This window comes from Tamandua tetradactyla, chromosome 7 (assembly GCF_023851605.1).
Source record: "Tamandua tetradactyla isolate mTamTet1 chromosome 7, mTamTet1.pri, whole genome shotgun sequence".
Taxonomy (NCBI): domain Eukaryota; kingdom Metazoa; phylum Chordata; class Mammalia; order Pilosa; family Myrmecophagidae; genus Tamandua; species Tamandua tetradactyla.
In genome coordinates, this window is record NC_135333.1 from 115,681,967 (window position 1) to 115,698,527 (window position 16,561).

At 46.2% G+C, this 16,561-nt stretch overlaps 1 protein-coding gene across 3 annotated transcripts in view; it reads right to left on the reverse strand.

Annotated features, from left to right (window-relative positions):
• NFE2 (nuclear factor, erythroid 2) overlaps positions 1-16,561 on the reverse strand; it is a 20,406-nt gene continuing 3,845 nt past the window's right edge. The window contains exons 1-3 of one of the 3 annotated variants that reach the window (XM_077110903.1): positions 6,651-6,874; positions 2,352-2,521; positions 1-1,249 (exon numbers count right to left, since the gene is read on the reverse strand). In XM_077110903.1, coding sequence (XP_076967018.1) covers positions 242-1,249; positions 2,352-2,465 — 1,122 coding nt within the window. In that variant the 5' untranslated portion in view covers positions 2,466-2,521; positions 6,651-6,874 and the 3' untranslated portion in view covers positions 1-241. Of the gene's footprint in view, positions 1,250-2,351; positions 2,522-2,650; positions 2,996-6,650; positions 6,875-16,561 lie in introns of those variants that run through there. The other 2 variants (XM_077110904.1, XM_077110905.1) reach the window with 2 other exon arrangements.

Consider the following 16,561-nt stretch of genomic DNA (forward strand, 5'->3'; position numbering starts at 1 on the left):
TATTTCTGTGGAGTGCTTTATAGACCAAAGTTTAGACGAGACCTGGAACTTGCAAATTTGGGGAGCTGAGTCACAGAGAGATACCAGCTGTCCCCCCATACCCACCTCAAGGCAAGCCTAACTGAACACTCTGGAGCCTCCAAATGACACTGTTGACCCCTTCTGGAACTCAGAGTTAGGGAGTATGTTTATCAGAAGGAAATTGAAATCCTTATTGGCAGTCCCAACCTTATGGACCAGCTTAGTCTGTAGCCTCCATCTTGGTTCCACGGGGCACCAGGAATATGGCCCCATCGGCGGCCTGTTGCAGCACATACTCCTCAGGAGAGTAGCCATTGCCTGCTTCATCACGCAGGTGTTGGAAAATGTCAAGGTACAGCTTAGATAGCTGTTGGCGCATGGCCTCCAGGGTCCGGTCTGCCTCCCCACGGGCCTGGAGAAGGCGCTCTCGCTCACTGCCTAACCGCTCCAGCTCCCTCTCCAGCTGCACAATGGTTTCCAGCTTTCTTTTGCGGCAGTTCTGGGCAGCCACCTTGTTCTTGCCCCGCCGTCGGATGTCCCGGACTAATGCCAGCTGGCTCTCCGTCAATGGATACCGTGCCAACAGCTCATTAAAGTCATCTACTGGCAAGTTGACAATCTTGTCCGTGGGGAAGGGGATCTTCATGGCTAGGGCCCGGCGCTCATCTCTACTCCCTGCCTCCCCCCGTGCAGTGGACTTGGCCCGCGCAGGGGCAGAGGAGGGCTCTAAGGTCGAGGGAGTCTCGGCAGGAGGCAAGAAGTAGTTGGGGTGGGCCAAGGAGTTGGGCATAAGTGAGTAGGGGAACTCTACTGGGTACATCTCTACATACTCGCTGCATCGCCGTCCAGCGTCTGACCCCTCCAGCTCGAGAGATTCACCATCACTATAGTTGAGGGATAATCCTGAGTCTGACTCTGGGTCTTCTTGGGGCTTGGGTGGTCCTGCTGGGAGCCCAATGTCCAAGAGGGCTAAGTGGTCTGGGAGAGGCTCATTGAGGAGGCCTGAGAGGGTCAATGGCTTGGAGACTGGTATGCCCATATTTCCAAAGGAGTATGGGAGGTCGTGGACATGGGATGTGGATGCTGGGAGCTCATAGGGTGGAGGAGGAAGGGCGAAGCCCGAATCTGGGTGGATTGAACAGGGGCAGTAAGTTGTAGGCGGTGGGGGTCCAGGGTATGGGGATGGGGCTGGGGGCTCAAACGATGGCTCACTGGGAGCATTTAGGCCCTGCAAGGAAAGACAAAAAAGTTGGAGACAGGCTGAGGAATGGAAACCAGCTCTCAGTACCTGCTGCATCCTCCTGAAAAACTTAGTGAGATGATAGTAAGGCAACAGAAAGGTGCTAAAAATCATTAGAAGCTTCTCACAAACTTTCAGTGCAGCAAGGGTGGAAGTCACAGAGGTCAGACTTCAGAAAGGACTACTTAATATTGGAACAATGATGGAATCCCCTCTGGAGAAGTTTTCACTGTATTGAAATGGCTCATGTTCCTTTATTTCCTTCAAGAAGACAAGGAGTTATTAGCCAGGATGACCCCTCAGAACCTTTCCTGCTGTTGCTAACTGGGGTCAAGGGGTCAAGCTCAGACCCTGGCCATGAACCGGGTGTCCAGTAGAGGGAGCTGCTGGATGGCAGGAAGGCCTGGGGCAGATTCTGAGTGTACTAGGCAAGGTGGCAGGGAAGGGAGAAAGGACTGGGCAGTGCAGAAGCTGGCACAAGCTCTCCCTTCTCTTCAACCCCTCTGTCCCTGCCCAGGTGCACCAAGGAGGAGAGAACATGCTGGAAACAGAGCCCCCAACCCATGTTAGGGAGCCCTATTGAGAACAAAGATACCATTATTCAGCCAACAGACACCCCTTTGTCCAACTAGTCAGAGGAGAGGACCCCGGCATATTCTGACTCCCTTTCCTGAGGCCCCTGAACTGCTGCTCTATTACCTGGGGGTAATAGCTGCTAAGGGCAGGGGGAGGAATAAAGGGAGGAAGATGGGCAGGGTAGGAATAGAGGGCCTTCAGAAGGTGAGAAGGGGAGGGAGGGGGGAAGGAGAAAGAGGGCAGGGCAGGAGGTAGAGTAGTGAAATGTGAGCATAGTGGCTGCTGAGAGAGCCTACACCCCCAATCAGTTGCGTCCCTCCCACCACCTGTATCCACTACAGCCCATCCAGGCTCCCTTCCTCTTAATGTTCTGCTTCTTCATTCAGATCTCCCTCAGACTCGAGCCTTTGATTCTCCTGCTTGAGACCCTGAACCTGCTCCCTCCAGCCCTCTGTCTCAATCCTAGTCAGTGTCCCTACTTCTCCTCTCGCAGCACTCCCTGCCCCCAGCTCACCTGCAATTCAGTAATGGACATGATCTCTTGCCAAGTTAGTTCCATCTCACCCAGCTCCAGAGTGGGCAGCTGTGTCACCCTGTTCCTGTTCTGCTGGGGAGGACACGGGGGCATCCTACTGGGCCAGGGCCTGGTCCAGGTTCCCCCAAAGCCCAAATGGTCCCAGCAACCTGTGTAGAAGGAGGAAGGAGGGTTAGGGCTGCTCCTTCTAGAGGTCAGCATGTTTGTCCTGCATCCACGGACAGGGTCCTTTCAGCTGAAGGGACCTCATTTCCTTCACACACACATGGTGGACTCACCCAATCAACTCCTGAAGATGGAAGGTCTTTTTCTGCCGTGTGACCTCCACTTCCTGACTATGTGCTATGGCTATAGTCAGTTCCTTTAAGAGCACAGTAGGTCTTTGCTTTTGTTTCAGGCAAGTCTCTTTCCCATACTTCTTATTCCCCAAAACTGTAGGCCTTGCCAGGAGCAGAAACCAGATCTTCTGTATTTGTTTTGTTTTTCCCCCGTTCTCTAGGCAGACATCAGGGGATCACCTCTGTCCTCAGTTTTAGGGTCTCAGCCTTTTCTTGCCAAGATGAGAATGAGTGTTTGGGGATCCCCAAGGAGTGTGTTGTGTATGGAAAGAACCAAGCAGATGGCCCCACCCCCTCCCAGAGATATGGCCCAGGCCTGGTGACTGATAGCCACCCTGCCCTCTCCTCCTATCCGGGCCCTGGGCTCCCCTGCCTGGGACCGATAAGAGGTTATCAGCTGTAGGAGGCTGAGGAGGAATGGTTTCTGGAAGCCACTGGACCTCTGCCCTGTTCCCCTGTGGGTCATCTTGGTCACATCCCAAGAGGTCTATCTTCTTCTAAGGTAATACAACAACCATAGGGGTCTATCCTCTTTTAAGGTAATGCAACAACCATAGCAAAGACTTATTAAGCACTCGTCAAGAACTATGCTGGTGTTTTCAAATATTAGTTTATAAGATTGATTTTCACAAAGGTCCTCTCAGAAACTAAGACCAAAGCTGGTAAATGGCAGGGCCAGGTCTGGAACCTAGCTATACACGGGCTGACTGCACCCTCCTATTCCACCTCACAGAGGCCTTCCCTGCTTGTTGTGTTCTCCACCATTCAGTTCTTCCTGAATTAACAATGTTGTGTCACCATCACCACAGCCCCTTTTCTTTTGATCTGGGCACAACTGCAGACCTGCCACAAAGCAACAGTGTGGTGTTGGAAAAGTCATCTCACTTTTCTGGGCCTCTGTTTCCTCATTTGTAAAACAAAGGAGTTGGACAAGTTTAACTTGGAAGTTCCTTTCTGCTTGGACAGTTCTTAGTAAACCCTCACCCCTGCTGCCACCTTCTCTTCTGTCAGCCTCTCTCCAGTCTACCTCCGTATCCCCTGATAGCCAGGTCTCCCTGCATCCATTCTCCCTGCCTTCAGCGAGGGATTCCCGGTAGTTTTGACAGAGGCCTCCTGATCTCTTAGTGCTAGACACCATCTCCTCAACCCCCTGCCCCACACAAGTGAAGGCAAGTAGGCTGTAGATGGGGAAAACTTGTAGAAGGACAGGTTAGGACTGAATGATCTCAAATTGCATGGCCTTAGGCTACCATAAGGATGGCCCTTCACAACTATTTAATATGAAACCCACTCTGGCTTTCCACAAAATTAGTAAAAACTACAAATTATCCTTTGAAACGGGATTTCCCCAGCCCCTCTCCCACCCCTTGTTACTATGGTATCCCCAGAGCTGGGGGTTGGAGTAGGCACAGGCCCCTGGCCAGTGGGCCCAGTGGGTGGGGTGTTTATGTCTGTCCAGGATGCCATTTCAACACCGGAACCCCACTCTCCTCCACCCAGGTTCTGGCGGAAATTGCCCAAAGGCAAAGTGAATGGAGAAGGGCGTTAGGGGGGCAGGGACAATGACTCTTGCCTCATAGTCCTTCTCTCCCTCCCCCCCACTTTGTCCCTCCCTCTATCTTCCTGGATCTTACTCTAAAGAGCAGTATAAGGAACCTGCCCTAAGAGGCAGAAGACCAGGTTCTTTGACCCTCCAAATGCATGAACTTGGGTAAAACCCTTCCCATTGCTGGAGCATGCACTGTTAGTTTCTGCAGTCAAATGGAAATAGGACTAGAAAACTTCGCTGCTGTGACAAGCAATAGACTGCATCTATTCTGGGATTCACAAACATTAGCCTTTGCCACAATCATCTGGGCTACTTGTGAAAACACAGATTCCTGAAAGCTCAGACCTACTGAATCAGGCCCACGGAACTAAGAATCAACATTCTAGTATGTGCCCCTGGTAATTCTGATACAAGAGGCTGGCTACACCTTGAGAAACACCAAAGAGGTCCAAGTGTGTGAATTCTCAGAAAGAACACAAAGAGGAGACCTGCAAATGCTTTTCAGGCTTTGAGAGTCAAATCTTGATCCAGGCAAGGCTGGGCTCCTGGCTGCCCAGCCTCTGAGCCTAGGTATCAGCCCCTTCTCATCAAGATCCAAAGTTCAGTCTCCCCCTCTCCCTGGGACAGAGAAATGAGAACAGAGGGGGGAGCTGGGAAAGGCAGGAGAGGGAGTTGAGAACTGCAGCAGCTCCAACCAGTTCTCTGATGCAGTAACAAGTTTGCACCAGGCTAAAGGGGGAACAGTATATTTATCCCTAGATGCTCAGGGATGGGTGGTGGTGTCTACACGAGGCATAGTCCCCTCTGGGTCTTAGATGCCTAACTTTCAGAGTGGGGTGAGGTGGGGGTAGGGACTGGTAGCCAGTGGGATAGATCAGGGAGGAGGGTGCCCTCAGAATTGTATCGAAAAAACAACAACAACACATAACAGAGGGTGGAGGAACAGAGGAGACACTGGGAAAGAGGAGCAGGCCTGGGAGGAGCTGATTTGAAAGAAATCTCCCTGTGTTCCTTTTCCTTTACAATAAACAATCCCCACTTTCCAGTTTAGTTCCCATTTGGAGGTCACACAGCCACCTTACTCCCACTGGGTTGGCTGTTCCTTTTCTTATTTCCCAACATCCTGGATGAGATAGGACTGGAGCAACCTTCAGGGACTGCAATCCATCCTCTTCACTCTCATTCTGATTGTCCAACCCAGAAAGATTTTATCACAATTCTAAATAAAGAAGGATATCAGAACTTTACACTTGAGGATACAGGGTAAGGATCTATGGGGAGGGATGCTGGGGAGAGGAAGGCATTTGGCCTTTAATTGCTGTCCCAGAACTCTAACTCCTTGACTAGGGGATGTGGTAGAAAGGACACTTGCCTCAAGGTCTCTATTCTGAGGATTTTCAGATCACCCCACCTTTCTTGGTGTAAATAAAGGCAGTGAAAGGATAGAGAGAGAGAGATGGGAACTTGGGTTGTGGGGTGGTTGATGAGTAACCTATTTAGAAAGATTACGGAGAACCCCAAACAGAGAGACACACACACAGAGGTGAGCTAGAGATACAAACAGAATGGAGGAAAAGGGAAGAGATTTGATCAGAGCAAGTTTCAGTCCCCTGTGGGGCATACATGGCTAAGACAGGTGTATGAAAATGGGGGACATGGGGACAAGCATCTGCTATCCTGTCCTTGGAAGCCAGAGAATCCCAGCCACCAGCAGCTCTCATGCCTCCCCTTTTTTCCAATGCTTTCTAGCCCCCTACCTCCCAAGCCTCCAGTTGTTCCAGTTCAAAGGAGCTACATGGGGGTGGGGATTGGGGGTTGAAGACCTTCTTTTCCCTTCTAGTCCCAGCTGATCTCTAGATCTCTATTGTTCCTGGGCCCAGAGAAGATCAGGGACAGAGGGAGGGAAGAATCCAGCACCACTGCTCCCATCAGCACATCATGCTGCAATGAACACTTCCCAGAGTCCCAGACATCCAGTGGATCCCTGCTTCCCCCAAACCTTCCAAGCTACCTGGGCAGGGTAATGAAATAGGGTGAAGGAAAGGCTTGGTTCTATATACCCAGGAGTCTGTCATCTCCCCAGGAGCAGTCTACCTGATGAAGTGCTCCTCTAGGCCATTCTCCATTCCTTCCGGGGCCCCCCAGGGAACAACTTTCTAGTCTCCCATCTACAGACTCCTACCCCAAGAATCCCAGAGCCCTCAAGAAACCATCTAGGTCTTCTCCCAGAAGATGGCAAGTCCCTAAATCCCTAAACCAGGGGCAGCCTGGGAAGGCTGATATCTAGGAATGTACCGAGAGTTGGTTGTTTTTTCCCTCTGCCTCCTCCACCTCCCCAGCCTGCCTCTGGGATCCCAGTGGAATCCCTCCTCCCACCCAGCCCTCAGGCACCTGTAGCAGAATCCAAGCTGGATGAGGAGGGAGATGAGGCTCCGGGTCTCGTCTCTGAGAAGGCTGGGCCTAGACTGACCCCTCCTGGGCGAGGATCCCTGGCTACCTCTCAAAACCAGTGAGGGCTGTGCCCCTCCCTTGGGCCATTTCTGAATGCTGAGTGTGGAGGCTCAGGATGAGGGAGGGAGGCCCCAGAGCGGGCACACCAGCCTTCTCTCTGAAGCCCTTGGCCTGAGTTCTCAGTCCTTCCTCCAACCCTCCCCTTTCCCCGTGGCCCTCCTCTCCTCCTGCCCCTTCTGGCCAAGAGAGGAAACTTGAGCCCGGTGTGGTTTCTGCCCACACTCCCGCCCCCACCTTGCTCCTGGCCAGCGGGAACACACATGGCTCCAAACCTCTCCCGGCTCTCCTCAGAGCCCAGGAGTCTGGACAGGTCTGTGTTTCCCCCATCTATTTGATGAATCTCAGCCTGATGGGCCACTCAAAAATGGCCTCTAAACTTTATACAGCTTATAGTCTCCTTCCCTCTGCTTCCTTGGTCTCTTAAGGATACTGAGTCACATAGCTAGGTAGAGGACAGCTGAAGAGAAGAACCAGGTGTCTGTATTCCCAGCTGTTTAGGCAAGTGGGTATTTACTGAGGGGCCTTCATTTAAGCCTAGGTTCTGAGAAAAGGGGAGCCATTTTTGGAGGAGGGGCAGCCAGTTGCTTTGATGCATCCTTTCACCTGTAGCCTTCTCCCCTCCCCCCTCAGCCTCAGATAGCCTAAGACAAAGGCCTCTTTCTTGGCCAGGTTTTTGCCAGTGTGTAAGGGGAGTTGTGTGTGTGTGTGTGTGTGTGTGTGTGTGTGTGTGGCGGGGGGGGGGGGGGGGGGGGGGGGGTTTGCCCAGCAGGGAAATTGTTCACCTTCCTTAAAGGGTATCCAGGTGTCCTCTGGCCTCCTGTCCTAGGCAAGGCACTCCAGCCACACACTCTGGGCAGGCCAGGACATGAATGTAAGATATCTGGTCCTTCCTAGTCACCACCACAGCTCAGTGTCAAGCCAAGTAACCCAAAAGTCATTCATTCAACCCTTTGCCTCCAAGCCACATAACCCAACCTCCAGACCAAACAGAACTCTCTCTAGAGACTAGGAGAGAAAGAGTCTTGCTTCCTCCTAGCTTTCAGTGGCTTTTAGCTCTAGGGAAAGTCCTTCCTTATGTCTAGCCACAATCCTTACAGCTGCAGTTTACTTTTTTTTTTCCTACCTTTTCCCCTCTCTTATTGCACTCAAGTTAAACTGGAAGCATTTAAAAACTAGAGAGGCAGATAGATGCTACCCCAAGGCACAGCTGGCATTTAGCCAGCATGCCTTAATACGATTATGGTCACAGTTAAAATAATGAAAATGTTCTGTTCCACCTGATAAAGAACAATTGCTTGGAGTGCTCCAAGTGCTCCTCACCACTACCTCAGCCACTGAGTTCTCCCCTAGGAACCTCTGCAATCCAGCAATACAACCAAGCAACCAGAAAGGTGAGGATGCTGATACTGCAAGGGGCCTCCCGTTGTGGCAGGTAGGTGCTGGGGTAAATGCCCAGTGCAAACCTGTGGTTAAGTGTTTTGAATTCCATCCATATTCCAGGAGATCATGACTCTACAGAGATGATCTATATAGAAGAGGAGGCAACAAGATCCCCTAAGGACTTCACTGTATGTTATATGTGGGTTCAGAATCTCTTGATGACCTGGGTGTGAATCTGGGTCACACAGCTCTTTGATATGCATACTTGTTTGGGCCCCTGAGAGGGGATGAGGAGTGGTGATAGACATGCTTGTGGCTGATTAAATAATGATATCAAGTTACAGTTAATCAGCAAGCATTTACTGAATGGGAACACTGGTCCAAGATACTGTATGTAGCACTGCAGATACAACTATGGATAACACAAGCCTCATCATTCATTCATTCTACAAATATTTATTGTATGTCTACTATGTTTTATACTCTGGGAACACAGAGATAAACAAGGCATAATCCACATCCTCACAGGACAGTTTAGGTAATTACATTAATAATGGTCAATCTAAAGTGCTATGAAACAGAGGAAATAAATTCTGCCTGATGAAGTTCAGGGAGGGCTTCACAGAGGTGACAACTGAGCTGGGTTGCAGAGAATGGCTAGGAGCTCACCACGCAGGGAAGAGAAGGATATTCCAGGCAAAGATGTGAAGGCACTGAAGCATGGAACATTGACCTTTTGGAAACAGGGTAGTAGTTTGGGTTTAGCAGAGAGGGGTATAGGGTGGGAAATTGTAGAAGACAAATTATGCTAGGTGATTGTGTGTCATCCTATAGGCAATGGGACTCATAGACGTGTTTGAAGCAGTTTACTACTTATTTGGAAAAAACAGACATGGTCACGTAGGGCAAGATAAGTGAACAGACAGTCTTCACTTAGGTGGCTGGCTAAGAGGAGATGACCCTCCCATTCCTCCTCTAAGATTCTTATAGTTCAGAGTGAATACCAACCTATCTGAATTCTCCTTTTCTTGATTTATAATTTGCAGAGGATTAGGAGTCCAAGTGCCAGTCTGAATGGGTTGGATAGTGCCTGTGGCTTAGCAAGGCAGAGATGCCTAAGATTTTCCCATCCTCAAGATCCTCCTCCTTTGGCAAAGGTAGCACTGACCGAATATGGAGAAAAACATGGTCACAAACCTTTATGATTATACCATTCTCCATTCGTGCTGCTCACCAACCTGCAAAAGGCTGACTTGTTGTCACTGCTCAACTCCCTCCCCCACCTCCCCACAATGCATGTGCACACCACCATGAGCATCAGGTCAAGCCACAAGCAATATTGCCAAACACCCCACTGGGTTATGCAACCAGCTTCCCGAGAAGGGTGGAGAGAGTAGAGGTGGAACCAGGGGTGGGCCATAGGTCCCAGAGGGAGCTGGTTGCCTTGCCTGCTGGTGTGACCGCAATGGCCCCAGGGGGCTGGGGCAGGACAGGCCCTTTATCAGTGCCCTGCAGGGTTGCACCCGCCACCCCCTGGCTTCCTCTCTCAACAGACGGAAAGGGGAGGCAGCCACAGGGGGCTGGGTGTTATCCTACAGGGCAGAGAAGGGCGGTTACCCCGGATGGCTGGGGGAGGTAGTGGAGGGGGTCTAGGACCTGAGAATAGTTAGACACCAATTACCAAAGTAAGGGGGTGGGGGGTAAACTGAGGCCCAGATGGTGGGCCAGAACTTTGTGTCATCTACTCCTTTTACCTTATGTTCCAGTTTGGATAAGGATAGGGTTTTTAAAAAATGTCTTTGAATAAGGAGGTTCCTTTTCTCAGATAAGAATTATAAACAGGATTGACTCAGGAGTTGAGGGGAGAGTGAGCCCCACTCTCAGGGTAAAAGAGCTTGGAGATCATTGACTTTTGGGCTTTCAAGCGTCCCAGCCCCTGGCATTTAGGAGATATGGCCTGTGAAGGAGTGACTGAACCCAGGAAGGATGAAGGCTGATAGATAAGTCCAGAATAGCCCAGGAGAAATAACCCCTGGCACTTCATTCTGAATCTAGAAGGAGGAGTAGGTGTGTTTGCATGGTGTAGTAGACTGAGGACGAGATCTTGAACCTTAAGACCTATACTTAAGTCCTGGTTTGATTTTATTAGCTATGTGACCTTGGACAACTAAACATTTCTGAGCTTTGTTTCCTCACCTGAAAAATGGAGATAATGAAGATAATACCTATTTTGTGGGGTCCTTGAGAGGATAAAATGGGGAAATCAATATAAATTGAGTCTGTTACCATGGAAGCTAAGAAACCTGGAGGCCAAAGTGCCTCGGGGGCTTAAGGAATTGAGAACAACCTATCTCAAGTCCGGACTCTGGAAGAGATGCTTGGAACAGAACTGAAGGCAGTGGCAGTCCAATTCTAGGAGCAAACCAGGACCAGGATACAGCAGTACCCTGGAGGGGGAGAGGGAGCAGCTAGACTTCCAGGAACTAACCCTTAGGCCACAGCTCTCCCACCCCGGGGCTCTGGGGTGTGGCCAGTACTAGCCACACAATGGGCACAGTGCCAGCCCAATGGGCTTCAATCACCTTCCAGGAACCCCTTAACCCCCACTCTTTACCACTGTTGCAATCCTTTACAGTAGGTGGAGCTTCCTAGGAAGTCTCACCCTCTGTCCCTCAGAGTCTGGGAGGCCTGATAACTGGCTACTTACTTATCCCTTTTTGTAAGCATCCTCCTCATTTAACCTCCCATCTTTGCTCTTCCTGCTCACCTCTACCTGGAATGCTCTCCTTGGGCCTTTCTATCAACCTCAGGCAGTGTGGAGTAGAAGAAAAATTTGAGTTCGAACCTCAGCTCAATACTCAGCAGCTTGGATTTGGGCAAATTATCTAACCTCCTTGAGCCTCAGTTTCCCTTGGTAAATGGGGAGAACAAAATTTCTGTCCCTGGTTGTTGAGAGGAATCAGGTGGGAAAATGAACTTCCAGTGCTTATACCGAAATTATATTAATGTTGGCTCTCATTCACTGACCCACTCTCCAAGCCCCAGGTCAGTTCAAGTTCCAGCTCCATGACACTTTTTCTCCCTACCTCAGCCCACAAACTTATTTTCCTTCTCTTATGCCTTATACAAATATTTTATGTACCAGAAAATCAATAGCTTCATTTTAATATTTTATTTCCTAATTGGCCAAATCATATAATTTCATGTTTCATTAAAGCATCATATACTAGCAGTGGTATAAATTATATTTTACACAACTTTTCTCAGGCACTGTAGTATAATGGTTAAGAGCATGAGTTTTAGAGTCAGAAATGCTTGTGCTCAAATCTTGGTTCTGAAATTCACTTTGAGAGCTTAAAGAAAATTCTTTAATTTCTCTGAGCTTAATTTTCCACATCTATAATTTGGGGATAATAATAGCACTGATCTTTTAGGATTATTATGAGAAGTAAATTAGTTTAAAAAAATGGGAATGTTTGGCTCGGGTTCAGTGCCTGTGACACAGAAAGCATTATCACATGAAACAATTATTATTAACTAATAATCAGTAAACTTCTTATGAGACTGCATCATATGTTTTGTCTTTTTTGTATCCACTTTAAGGTGTCTAGTTCTTAGTACCATATATGTTCATTCATTCCACAAATATAGAGCATTTTCCAAAATCTGAGGATACCATGATAATTAACATATGATCCTTGCTTTTGAGCACTCGCAGTACAACAGTGCAGACACATATAAACAGATAAATGAATGTGGCCAAAGATAGGAGGATGGGTCAATTTCATTCTGTACAAATATCTTTATATTACTTCAGGGAAGACTTCAGGGAGGAAGAAAGCTTTCAGCTAGTCTGGAAGGATGGAAGAATCTGAGTTTTCTAGGGAGAAAAATCAAGGACAGCATTCCAGGCAGAAGAAACAATATATGCAAAGATATAGTTGTGGGGGAAAAATAATTCTATTAACAGTTTGATCAATTACAGTATACACCTCAATTACAACTCCGAGAGCCTCAGAGTTATAAAAAGGAGGTTTGGTTGGAAAGAAGTTTCTCCCAGTTTTCTGGGGCAGCAGGGTAGATCTTGGAGACCAGGGCTCACTCCCTGGCAGGAGTCTAATTACCAAATTCTCAGATAGCCCTCTTTTCTCCAAGTACCCTAGGGAAGTATGGTAGAATAATTCAGAGATAAGGCTGGACCTCAAGGTATCAGTCTACAGAGTTCATCCAGGTAGTATTCCAACTCATTTCCTCGGATGAAAGCAAAACCTATAACCCCTGGAATTCTCCTCTTGTGGTCCTAAGTTTCATCCTAGTTGTATGCTGAGGTGACGCACCTCCTATACCTATATCTCAGAGACAAAGTCAAACTGCTGATAGCTCAGAATGATGCCACCTTTCTTCTGCTGTCTCTTTGGGACCCACTTCACTGCCAGGGAGTAAGTACTCCCAGTGAGCACCCAAGACTTGGGGTGTCCTCACCAGTCAGTTGCACCATGGATGGGGAGGTGCCCACATCTCTAGGTCAGCAGCTGACCACACTCCACTGTCTCATTACCACGGTGTCAAGCTGTTTCCCATTCTGCGGTGGCTGGAGTAGAAACGATCCATGATTGCTGCAGCAAGAGGCAGAACAAGCTCTGGGCTGGGAGTTAAGAGGCCCAGCACCTAATGTAGGTAAGCTGTGTGGCCCTGGGTACTTGAACCACTTTTCTGAGTGTCCTATTTCATGCAAAATGGAAAAAAACAAAACAACAAAAAACTCTATTTCTCAGAGTATGTGAAATTAGTATCTTATGATACCTGGGTTAATGTTAGAGTAACAAGAGATAGAAACACTGTTGATTTTTTTCCTCTTAGAGTCTAAGCCTCTAAGATTGAAGGCTCAGAAGTGTGATTTTGGTCAATTAATTAGGCTTGAGAGAACTCACTGATGTGAAATATAAGTCATATGTAGTCTGTTTACATAAAACTTATATTGCATTTACTTTTATGGCCAATTGATTTTTTTCTTTTTTCTTTTTTTGCCAATTGAATTTTTTTTTTCATAGGCAGGCACCGGGAATCGAACCCGGGTCTTTGGCATGGCAGGTGAGAACTCTGCCTGCTGAGACACCGTGGCCCACCTGCCAACTGATTTTTGACAAAGGGACAATGATCACACAAATGGGAAAGAACAGTCTCTTCAACAAATGGTGTTGGGAAAACTGGATCTCTTTTTGCAAAAGAATGGAGGTGGTTCCCTATCTTATACCTACACAAAAATCAACTCAAAATGGATCAAAGACCTAAATATAAGAGCCAGAACTATAAAACTCCTAGAAGAATATGTAGGGAAACATCTTCATGACCTTGTGTTAGGCAATGGTTTCTTAGACTTTACACCCAAAACACAAGCAGCAAAAGAAAAAAACAGATAAATAGGACTTCATGAAAAGTAAAGACTTTTGTGCATCAAAGGACTTGAAAGTCAGATGATAACCTACACAATGGGAGAAAATATTTGGAAACCACATATCCAATAAGAGTTTAATACTTAGAATTTATAAAGAAATCCTACAATTCAACAATGAAAAGACTAATAGCCCAATATAAAATTGGGCAAAAGACTTGAATAGACATTTCTCCAAGGAAGATAAACAAATGGCCAAAGAACACATGAAAAGATGCTCACTGGTTCATTGCTAGCAGGAATGTAAAATAGTTTAGCCACTACGGAAGACAGTTCAGGAGTTCCTCAGAAAGTTAAGCATAGAATTACCATATGACCTAGCTATTCCACTTCTAGGTACATACCCAAAAGAACTTAGAGACTCAAAAAGGCATCTGCACACCAATGTTTACAGTGGCATTATTCACCATTGCCAAAAAATGGGAGCAACCCAAGTGTCAACAACAAATGAATGGGTAAACAAAATGTTGTACATATACACAATGGAATATTATTCAACCCTAAAAAGGAATGACGCCTGCTACACGTGACAACATGGATGAACCCTGAAGACGTGTGGAGTGAAATAAGCCAAACCCAAAAAGACAACTACTGTTTGATCTCACTGATATGAAACAATTAAATAAGCAAACTCATAGAATCACTGAGTTTCAGTGATTCTACGGTCACTGTCTCGAGGACAGGGTGGGGGTAGGGAATAGGAAGTTAAAGCTTAAAACGTAAAGATGAATGATGAAAAACTTTTGGTAATAGATGGTGATGATGGTAGCACTACATTGTGAATATGATTAATATCATTTAATTGTATATTTGAATGTGGTTAAAAGGGAACATTTTAGGTTGTATATATGTTACCAAAACAAAAAACAACACATAGAACTATACACCACAGACATGAACCCTATCATAAACAAGAGGCTATAATTAATAGAACAATTATAAAAATGTTCTTTCATGAAACATAACAAATGTACCAAACTAATGTAAGGTGATGATGGTAGGGTGGTTGTATTAGTTAGGGTTCTCTAGAGAAACAGAATCAACAGGAAATATTCATAAATATAAAATTTATAAAAGTGTCTCACATAACCATGGGAACGCAGAGTCCAAAATCTGCAGGGCAGGCTGTGAAGTCCACGATTCTGATGGAGGGTCTCAACTAACTCCTCTTACAGGAGAGGCTCACCAGCCGAAGCAGAAAGAGAGCCTGTCTCTTCTGAATCCTGCTTAAAAGGCTTCCAGTGATTAGATTAAGCATCACTCATTGCAGGAGACACTCCCCTTGGTTGATTACAAATGGAATCAGCTGTGGATGAAGCTGACATGATTGTGATTTAATTCTATGAAATGTCCTCATAACAACAGACAAGTCAGCACTCGCCCAAAGAGATGAACAGGTACCACCACTTGGCCAAAATGACACGTGAACCTGACCATGACAGTGGTATATGGAAACTCTGTATTTTATGCATGATTTTTTTTTGTAAACCTAGAAATTATCTAATAAAAAATAGAACAAAAACTAAGAGGTCTAGATGATCCTATCGGCTGATCAAAATAGTTGACTACTTTGAAAGCCCAATGTTACAAGTAGAAGGTTGCTTGGTGAACAAATGGAATTAGTTGATTAATTTTAATGGCTGGCAGAGCTGAATCCACCACCTTTATAAAGATATAAGATATTCATTTGTGTTAGTGGAAGAATAGGGAATCTTTTCCCCTAAAGTTCACTTGAGAAATAATGACAAACTTATTTTGGGGAGGTGGGAGGGATTCTATGTAGACCATCCCCCTACAATCCATCTATAGAGACAAGGTCTGAATTGATTAAGTAGGATTTCAGAACCAAGGTACAATTCAATGGATTGGGTTTCTGTTCCAGCCAAGTTAATATAATTGATTCTGTTTATATGCACCTCAGCTATTTTATTATAATTGATTGGGTTAGAGCTTGATTGTGTTATGGCTCCAGCCATTTTACTTTAAGAGATTAGGCGAGGTAGAGCTTTGGCTATGTTGATGAAATTACGCTTTCCTGAAACTACATCAAGACTTTTGCTACTTCTACAAACAGTTGATTCTATCCATCACACTTTGACTTCTAATTTCACTTGTGACACATAATCTTTTGGGGAGTTTTTTTTTACTGTCACTGTTTTGTGTGCACTTGAACATAAAGAACTGTGGTGTCTCCCTAGTTAGTCTTTATGCCTTTCACTTGTCCTCTTCTCATCCTACCTGCACACGTGCAGTCAAATTAATGATCTTAAAATTGCTTCCATAAACTCATGTTTCTGCTCAGAAGTGTTCAATTATGTTCAGTTATTTATAAAATAATAAGTAAATACTAAGCATTTAACAGTTTACACACATTTTCTCAAACATTATCTCATTTAATCCTCCCAACTTTATCCCCATTTTATGATAGTCCCTTTTTCATTTATTAGTTTTAAATTGCTTGTTGTAACAAAGTCCTACAGGAACAACATATATAAAGAAAATCTATTGAATAATCCACTCTTTCCATCTCATCCTCTCAGGGTAACCTATGTTAATATTTTTCTTCCATATTTTCCTATATTTTCTCTTTGTCTGGAATGCTCTTCCCCCAAATATCCACATGGCTCATTCTCTAACTTTTTTTAGGTGTCTTATCAAATGTACCCTTCTTAGTAAGGTCTTCTGGGACCATCTTATTGAACCTCTTGCCTCTCCTTCACATCTCACTGTGAAAGGTACCACTCCATATTGTGCAACATAATGGGATCACTCCCGGTTTTCCTTTTTAGTTTTAATTTTTTTCCATAAACCTTATCACCACCTAACTCTTATATAGGTTACTTATTTCTTCGGTTTATTCTCTGCTTCCGCTGCCTAACTACAATGCAAATGCTACAAGGGCAGAGGTACCTGATTGTTTTGTTCACTGCTATAACCCCAGTGCCCAAAGCCAATGCCT